The 9,415-nt window shown below is 42.1% G+C and overlaps 1 protein-coding gene across 1 annotated transcript; it reads left to right on the top strand.

Moving 5' to 3' along the window:
• The first annotated feature begins 1,505 nt into the window (after window positions 1-1,505).
• Window positions 1,506-6,302, top strand: NDUFB2 (NADH:ubiquinone oxidoreductase subunit B2). Its single transcript, XM_075210373.1, has 4 exons — window positions 1,506-1,641; window positions 3,827-3,971; window positions 5,259-5,350; window positions 6,237-6,302. The coding sequence occupies exons 1-3, from the start codon at window positions 1,553-1,555 to the stop codon at window positions 5,331-5,333; spliced, it is 309 nt and encodes a 102-aa protein (XP_075066474.1). The 5' UTR covers window positions 1,506-1,552; the 3' UTR covers window positions 5,334-5,350; window positions 6,237-6,302.
• The last annotated feature ends 3,113 nt before the right edge of the window (window positions 6,303-9,415 follow it).

The raw sequence follows: 9,415 nt of genomic DNA, 5'->3' as shown, positions 1-9,415 counted from the left end.
CAGAAACGTACTCTGCAGCGATGTAACCTCACAGATTTTACCTTCCACCCCATAGAAGTGCGCAGGAAAATCTGTGATATTCGGGCATCGTAGTACCTAGAAATGAGAGCAGCCGGACAGAACGGTGATGTCTGGTGGCTCATAGAACATAGGCAAACCGAGGAGGGGGGAGTTCTCTAGTGCCTGGAAACCCCCCTCCAAGCCTGGGGCACTGTATAATTGAGGTGACTGGACCCTGCTCCGGCTTCACACAGCTATGCTTGAAAAGGGAGAGGTGTGTGCACCTAACAATAGTCCACGCAGCATTGCCCATGTATATTATGAGGATAGGAAGAAATGGAGAGCAGCCAAGCACTGTCTAAAATTATAGCCACGCCCCCATGCATGCTGGTCAATAATATTAGACAACAATAAATGAATTAAATGAAAATTGGGAATGTAAAAATGCAAAGTTGAGTCACAGACTTAAATATGGGACCCATCAGGGAAACATTAACAATCCCTGATGTGTGAATTTTGGGATGAATTTTATATATATATATATATATATATATATATATATATATATATATATATATATATATAATGTAACCAGTTAGGAATCTTGTACAATTGGATATGCTCCTGCATTGCACACATTAAAGAGTACAGCAGACCCAGATTCCTCTACTCCTTAGAAATGAAACATAGCATAAAGCTGTATATACACCAGCTGGCGTTTGCACAAGAAGGATGCATCAGTACATTAGTAATAATTATCTTTATGTCTCTGTTTTCCAAAAACTCTAGAGCAGGCTGGCAACCTGTGGATCCCAGGCTCAGATGCACCAACTCAGCAGTAAAGAGTCACTGGAACTTTGGTAAATCATTTAATTTAAAGATTGGCAACTATGTAACTAAGTTGATGATGAGTCTGCTGTCACATAGAGTAAATATATATTACTACATATATAGCTGTGTAAAGATAACACTTGTTTCTACTCTACAACGTGGCCAGTGAACGTTTATCGATAGTGTACACAGAAATAAAAATAAAAAACACAATATAACTCAGCTCATATACTAACCTGCTCATAGAGTATGCAGCGGGGCGCTAGGACCCTGCAGATGTGCAGTGTGTACTGAGCAGTGTGTACGGGAAACCATGGTAACCGACACTACCACTCAATGCAGAGGGGTGAGCTGTATTGACAAGTAACACCTCCTGGTTAGTATTTCTGGTTACATTAATTTGTAATTAATTATTAATAATTAAGCTATAAATTCGCTTCTAATAATTAGAACAGAGCTATTCAGTCACTGCGTTATATTTATTGTTCCTGAAGCTTTGTCAATTTTTGTAATATAATAACAAAAACAATCAGTTCGAAGTTTAGTTCAGAGAATGTTATGTTGTTACCAGATGAGGTAGACGTAAATTTATTGTATTTATAGGACAATTATTCTGTGGTGGGAATGTTATAATACACCCCCACGTGTCAGTGGGCTCTCCCTGCACCTCGGAAGTCTCGCGATGACTGGTCGGTGCCGGAGGTGACATTGATCCGGTGTCATGGCGGCGCTGGTACGGATCGGAGGGGCCCTGAGGGCTGGAAGCCGTCTTATTGGGGGAGTAGTACGGAGAAAACCTGGGGTCCGCAAGTAAGAGAAGCGGGAGGATGGTGATACAGGGTCTCTGTATAATAGGGGCAAGGGGGTGTCTGTGGGTGCTTGTCAGTGGGGGATAGGGGGTTGTCTGTGGGTGCTTGTCAGTGGGGGTGTGTCTGTGGGTGCTTGTCAGTGGGGGATAGGGGGTTGTCTGTGGGTGCTTGTCAGTGGGGGGTAGGGGATAGGGGGTTGTCAGTGGGGGGTAGAAGATGGGGGGTTGTCTGTGGGGGCTTGTCAGTAGGGGATAGGGGGTTGTCTGTGGGGGCTTGTCAGTGGGGGGTAGGGGATAGGGGGTTGTCTGTGGGTGCTTGTCAGTGGGGGGTAGAAGATGGGGGGTTGTCTGTGGGTGCTTGTCAGTGGGGGGTAGGGGATAGGGGGTTGTCTGTGGGTGCTTGTCAGTGGGGGATAGGTGGTTGTCTGTGGGTGCTTGTCAGTGGGGGATAGGGGGTTGTCTGTGGGTGCTTGTCAGTGGGGGGGAGGGGATAGAGGGTTGTCTGTGGGGGATAGGGGGTTGTCTGTGGGTGCTTGTCAGTGGGGGGTAGGTGATAGGTGGTTGTCTGTGGGGGGTAGGTGCTAGGGGGGTGTCTAGGTGCTTGTCAGTAGGGGGTTGTCTGTGAGTGCTTGCCAGTGGGGGGTACGGGGGTGTCTGTGGGTGCTTGCCAATGAGGCAACTGGGGTTGTGTGTGTGTGTGGGCTCCTCTCAGTGGGTGCTGTTTGTGGAGCAAAATAAATAAACAAAACGTGCTCATTCTTTGTTATTTAATTGCTCCATTGCCAAAACTTTGTTGTGCACACGTGTGCCCTGGACATTGCTGATTTTCCTCCCTTATGTAATGCATCGCTTCTCGAACTAACGTAAATACTAGATGAAGTCGTTTGGATACAATATACTATCCTTCATATAGACCTGTTATATACATAGGAAATACTTTTTTAAGACCATTAAATGGAGTTTTTCATGACTATTATTTTTACACACGACTCCAAATGAGAAATACCCTATACTTTCAATTTTGGGGGGCCAGCCCCCCTCCAGTTGTAGACTTTGTATTCCTGTGATACTGCAGTAGTTTAGCACCATGGGGTTGATCTATGATCACTTTACATGAAGGGTTGTTACAGTCACACAGAACTATAGAATATCCTGTGAGGGAGATATAGGTTTGTTACTTGATGAAGAATGGTCATAGATACTGGAGGTGTTTGAGCTACCATTGCCTTATTACTAGTGAATAGCCCATTGACACATGCTTTATAGGACATCATTCTGCCAAAACATTTAGCACTTCCCAGTGTCCTATTCCAGTCCTTGGAAACAGGACTTGAAAAATAGTATATAACATGGAAGTAACTGTACACTTGGACCCCAATAGATATATTTTAGGCATCCTATTTATGTTCATAGGCTGTGCCTGGACAAATTAACCCAGTTGCAGGAAATATAAATAACCTTCTATAAGATGAGATAGGAAAGGTTTCTAAATATCTTGGATCTGGAACTGTGCACTCTTTGGTTGGAGACGGAACCTTGAACCTAACGGTATCTGACTTGATCACCCAGCACACAGCATAGGTGGAAGCTATCCACAAGAATGCTCATGCAGCACAGAAGTGACAGCCTTCTCCAGAACCAGACGATGAAGTAGGTTCAGATAACATGAAGGACAGACATATTTGCCAGCAGCTGTTAAGATTTCTACTGGACTATATTATTGTTCATGTCTCCACCTTCCACTGTGTCCCCTCATTCCAACCATTACACACCTCCGATAGCTACACAAAAATGTCCGTCCCCGATGACTGCGTTACTATTGGTGGCTGATAATGCTGCAGCCTTACAGTAGCTAGACACACTCCCCCCACCAAAATCTACATTTCTTATTCTGCTACCTGATGTAGCAATTGTTCCCCATACTTCTTGGATTATAATCTTTACATTTGGTTACATATCATTGTATACATGTATAGCACTGTGTAATATGGCAGCTATTTATAAGTAAAGGATGATAATATAAACATTGTCCATTATACATTATCGATGCTTATGTTAAATGACATCATTGGTTATTTCCACTTTGTAACTGTATTCTATACAGATTTTGTGTTATACTATTGCTACAAAGCTATAACTTATAATAGTGGTGAGTTTACGTGTGATCTTGTGTTTCTTGTACCCTAGTGCTGGGACTGAAGTTCACATCGTACCTCGTTACAGACAGATGACGCAACTGACAAAGTCTCAGTGCTTTCAGGCCGAGCTCGTCACCGGCTTCATGTGGTTCTGGATTCTGTGGCATTTATGGCATGATCCGGATGCAGTCTTGGTGAGAACTTTTTCCGGTGTCTTGCTTTCTCTTCACAAGTGCAGCTGAAGGATCACTGCAGCGCCCATGATGACTGGTCACAAGTTCACTAATTTTGAAGGCGCTATAATACCGTTTTAATTTTCCCTGTGTAATTGTCTAATGTTAATAGTAATACATGAAATAATAATAATTTCTTTTTTACATAATGTTTTTTTTAGCATCAAAGTGCCACATACCCCCTGGCATTTGAAATGTGCCTTTCGACATTAGCCAAAAATGCATATCAAATGCCATTTTTTGTAGGGTGTTGGGGATTATTGTCTAGTTGGAGCACTTAATGGTTCAAGAAACCTTTTGGAAAAACACTAGATCAGAGCAATTAATAATGCAACTTGTTTGAGGCTCTCTTACACTCATATTACTGTCACAACCATTTTCTAGCATATTAAAATTGCAGTGGGTACGTGGTAAGACTGGTCAGTATGGCAATTTCTACATATGAATAGATTATTTATATAATTAATTTTCAGGTGCATTTGAATAGACCCAGAGCAACTTTTTTTTTAGTTGCGGTGTTTGTCTGCGGGGATAGAACAACCTGTACCCATTTAAATGATCAGATTGCTTACACCAGAACAAGGCCTAGATTTACTAAACTGCGGGTTTGAAAAAGTAGAGATGTTGCCTATAGCAACCAGACAGATTCTAGCTGTCATTTTGTAGAATGTACTAAATAAAAGATAACTAGAATCTGATTGGTTGCTATAGGCAACATCTCCACCTTTTTCAAACCCGCAGTTTAGTAAATATACCCCCTAATCTTTCAGGAGATGAGTGACCTGATCTTCTGGGAGTCAGTGGCTTGTGTCCACTCATGATTATGTTACTGAGGACAGGGGAAGATAAATGAGGAGTGGATTGGATGTAAGGAAGCCACGCACAGTGTTCGTGAAAGTTTGTGGTGTCTGAAGCACCTCCATATAAAATAAACACATTGAGATTGTTGCGATTTGTATTCTATTTCTTTTTTTTTATATTCTCCATTGTATTTTAGTAGAGTCTTCTTATGTGGAGGTCTAATCTTGTCAGCTGACACACAAGCACACAGTCAGATGGCCCCAACAGAGAGCTGCCTACTATTTACATACAGGGTTTGGCAAACTGTTTTTTTTTTTAAGTTAGAATTTTTAATTTCACTTAAATACAATATTAAAAAAAATGGATTATATCAGTGATTTAATTGCCATAATACATCTTTGTAGGATAACAAATGCTGGATAGTGTTTACAATTATTTTTTTTGTAGGGTCATTTTCCTTATCCTGACCCAGCACAGTGGACTGATGAGGAGCTGGGAATTCTCCCAGAAGATGAAGAGTGAACCTCTTCTCATTTATAGTAAGTGTGGGCCGTGCCCTGTGTATTGGGACAACTGTTTATTACATTACATAATAACCAACTATCCTGCCGTTTCTGCTGATAATACAGATACAGATATAAGTCACTTGTGTGCATTACAGATGTCTTTACTCTCTTGTGTGATGCTTAAGAACATGTGGAAGTACAATGTACTCTACAGATTTACATGAACAGAGAGAAATAATGAAATAACATATATAGTTTATTTAAAAGGCCCTTTTCCCCATGCTGTGTCTCATCGTAACGTTAGAGCCCCTTGTTCATCATTTATTTTCCTTTTTAATCTTGAGCCGCTTCATGCGAAAGGATATTGCACCTTTACGCCAATCCGATCATTTTATCAGATCATTTTAGATGTAATTGGTCATCAATCCGAGTCTAAACACTAATAGACTGCAGATCCTGATCTAAATCTGATTGAGAGATGAGATACCGAACTGATTGGATGGTAGATGCTGTTAGACAGTGATTCGGTATGTGAAAATCCTCTGACTGTGCTAATGTTTGGCTGATGACTGAGATCTGGATACAAGGCCGGTTGTGTAGAGCAGCCAGATTTACCAATGTGTTCATCAAGGTCCCCTTACGACGACAAGAATTTAAAGGGTATTCAGTTTGACAAGCTGATGGTTCCCCTGCCATCCCTGTTCACTACAATAGATTTTGGCAAAAGCTCTTCAATTAAATGTTTGTTGAAATTGAAAGTGGGGGGAAAAAAGCCTGTAGATGAGGGAGACGTAGATGAGGGAGACGTAGATGAGGGAGACGGCCGTTCGCATCCATTTTAAGTTGTATACTTTATTTTCTGCCTGTAAATGTTCCACTTTCATTTCAATCTCTGATGTTTGTTTGTTCCTCCTCTTAGGTGTAGAGCTGCCTCTTGGTGATACATCGCCCTGGATACTTATTGTAAATAAATATATGAAGACTACACCTGTCTCTGCTTTGTTTCTTTTTTTGTTTTATTGGGTCTGAAATGATTGAGCTGCTTATAACACATTCTTCAGTTTCTGAGTAATTATGTATTGCTGGGGAATTTCTACGTTTAATATAATTTCTAGAACCATCTCGCGTGATAAGACAAACAGTGAGCAATAAGAAGGATATATCTGTTATTTTATCGTACTCGTCATCTACATACAAGACGCACTAAGCGCTAGAGCTGCATGATTGTATATGTCGCCTCTTCCATCTACTGGGCAGTAATGAGTGTGACTGGCAGGAGCATGCTCGGTGTGCTCCTGAGAAGCTTCCTGTGACATCACACTCTAGGAAGTCTGCCAGCTTCCATCATGTTGTAGCAGAAAAAACTGCACAAAAAAAAAAAAAAAAAAGGGACAGATTTATAACTCATTTAAAAAAAGAAAGCAAAAAAAACCACAATTGAGCTCCTTTCTCCACATCTACTGGGGATGCTCCAAATTACCAGATTTTTGGAAGACCATCAGAACTTTGATCTTAAATGTTCTGTTGGATGTTCTAATGTCCAAGTTCTTCCTTATCGATCTCTATTACGTTTGCCTCCTCCCAAAACAAACTGATCAGACACATAATAGCAGCACCCACCTGCTGACTGGGACCCCCCCCCACCCCTATCACAACAAGCAGTATTAAATAGACTATGGCATACTTATCGCATGGAGTACGTGACTTGCTGTATCAAAAACTCCACCAAATTGTCCTGCAAAGTGTTGGTGTCTAACAACAACCTGAGACTTCCATTTTCCCTATAATCCTCAAACTAGACATGCAATATACTTTACTTTAGAAGGTGTGGCCTCTCCCGGCCCGCCCCCTCTCCCTGCACCCCTCCCCCATTTTTTTTGTTAAAACCCAATTCATTCTGGTAACCAGCATAAAATAATAGACTGTATTCTAGTAACTGCCATACAATTAAGAGTGCATCCTAGTGACCTATATTCAATAGAGAGGATGGTACCGGCCTTTGTTAGACATTGGGCCTTCCCAACCTGTCCTTTGCAACACACACTACCATATGATAGCGACCCCCCAATATTAAGCCTATCCCATATTATGGCCTCCATATTGATTTACCTAATATATTGTATTTATCCTCCACAAATCATGTCACAACTTGCATATTGACTTTCCCCCATATTGTGCCCCCCCAAATTGATGATCCTCCATATCACGCCCCCCTCTATTGATGCTTCCATATATGACTCCTGTATTGAATCTCCCAATATATTGCCACCATGTATTGATCCTCCCTGTATTGTACATGCAGCCCCCCCCCCCCCCCCTCAAAAAGAAAAGATCTCTCCCTTGTACCTGTGCACGTTCTCAGACTGTCAGATCGGAGGTCTGACCTCTTTTGTAGTCTCGCCAGAAGAGCATTTCTATTAAGCCAAGGTGACTCTGAATGATCAGGCAGTCCAGTCCCTGGGATAAAATTAAATTAGCCATAAAAAAAACCATTGAGGAATTAATATATGGATGAAAAAAGCCTCAGATGGCCCCGTGACATAATGGAGACAATTTTGACAATTAGTAAAATACCTTTAGACAGATGTAAACGGTGGTTTTGGTTCTCCTAAAACTTCCCTGAAAGAATAACAATCCAAGAACAGCCATATTCTCAGCTGCTCGTTATACAGTTGTACATTTTATACTCACCAGCCAGGGGTGTAGGAACCAAGGGGGCAGTTTCCCCGCCATGATTTCTGTTGGGTTGTCAGACATAACGTGGCTGCTCTCGATCAACCGAGCAGTTTGGGGTCTCCAAATCCGCAGCTGTCTGCACCCGGAGCTCCGTGCATGGGTGATACGGCCGTCCGGAGCCACAATTCTAAGCTTTAGGAACCGGATGGGGCTTGACAGTCACGGGTTACCCACTGCTGCTCTAGTCTGTAATAACAGATACTTATAGCTTAGCATGGGCCTTAACCTCCTGTCACATTTTGCACTAGGGTCCACGGGCCCCCTAGCTACACCACTGGTTATGGTCACGTGATACTTAATCCTTAGTTTAGGCTTCAAGCAGAAGAACATGTGGGCTGTTGGTTTACACAGATAAATATATGTAAGCTGAGATACGGGAACGTTCTCCTTAGTCAACTGCTGTCTGTAATTTCCAAAGAAGTTTTAACAATTTGTCCCTGAAAATAATCTTATTTTTTATAGTCAACAACTGCTCAGTCAAATGTCTTCTTTCTCTCTATATAACAAATGCAATTCTATAGGCTTTATAATGTTTCTTGAAGAAGAATGTTTCATATACAATATATTTACATGATAACCTCGGCCAATGAATGTAACGTGACCTCTGACCATTGAAGAAAGGGGGAAAGCTGAGATTATTTATAAAAATGAGGTCACGGACACATCAGTGTCTTGGAAATAAATATCATAATAACAGTGTAGTGCTGCTGTCATGGAGGTACCAATGACAGCGGGGATTCACGGGCAGGCAGCTATAGGGATCATGCTACGCTCTTCTGTGATTGGCTGCTGGGAAGTAATATCTCCCATCAGTCCTAGGCACACAGAAGGGGATATGTACCTCTGCTGAGCCTCCATGTCTAGCGGGAGAGGAGGGAGCAGAGTGAGCACTCGGCTGCGCACAGTGTGACAGGCGTGATCTGAGAGGGAGACGTTGGATATTGGTGAATGTAGTGTGAGCAGAGAACACTACAATTAATGGGACAACATGATCACACTTTCCAACATTTAGAATCACGAAAGTGGGACATAATAAGCTCCTCCCTATCATGCCCAAACCCTGCCCACAAATGGTCAATTTAAGGAAAAACCCCACCCACATTTAATTAAACTCTGCCTCTCTTGCGGCCTGTGAGTCAGGATATCCCACCAAAATCGGGAAAGGTGGGAGGTATACGAGAGGTCCAAAGGCCTCTGACGTTCCTCTACTAAGCAAGAGGTTTGAGTATTGAGGACCCTCAACTTGACTGTCATATCGAGAACAACACTAAGTGTATCAGGTACACTCTAGAGACTGCGACAAGATTCTAGAGGAGGTTTCCAAATACTTGGTTTAGGAAAAAAGCCTAAAAAGACAAAGCA

Source organism: Mixophyes fleayi, chromosome 4, assembly GCF_038048845.1.
Source record: "Mixophyes fleayi isolate aMixFle1 chromosome 4, aMixFle1.hap1, whole genome shotgun sequence".
Taxonomy (NCBI): Eukaryota; Metazoa; Chordata; class Amphibia; order Anura; family Limnodynastidae; genus Mixophyes; species Mixophyes fleayi.
Note: the sequence above shows the minus strand (reverse complement) of the source record. Positions and strands in the feature narration are given on the sequence as shown.

What these genes read in the sequence shown, in the direction of transcription:
- NDUFB2 (XM_075210373.1), top strand. Translation starts at nt 1,553, where the DNA reads ATGGCGGCGCTGGTACGGATCGGAGGGGCCCTGAGGGCTGGAAGCCGT. An exon ending in AGAAAACCTGGGGTCCGCAA is followed by an intron (nt 1,642 to 3,826) that starts GTAAGAGAAGCG and finishes CTTGTACCCTAG; the next exon opens with TGCTGGGACTGAAGTTCACA. An exon ending in ATGATCCGGATGCAGTCTTG is followed by an intron (nt 3,972 to 5,258) that starts GTGAGAACTTTT and finishes TTTTTTTTGTAG; the next exon opens with GGTCATTTTCCTTATCCTGA.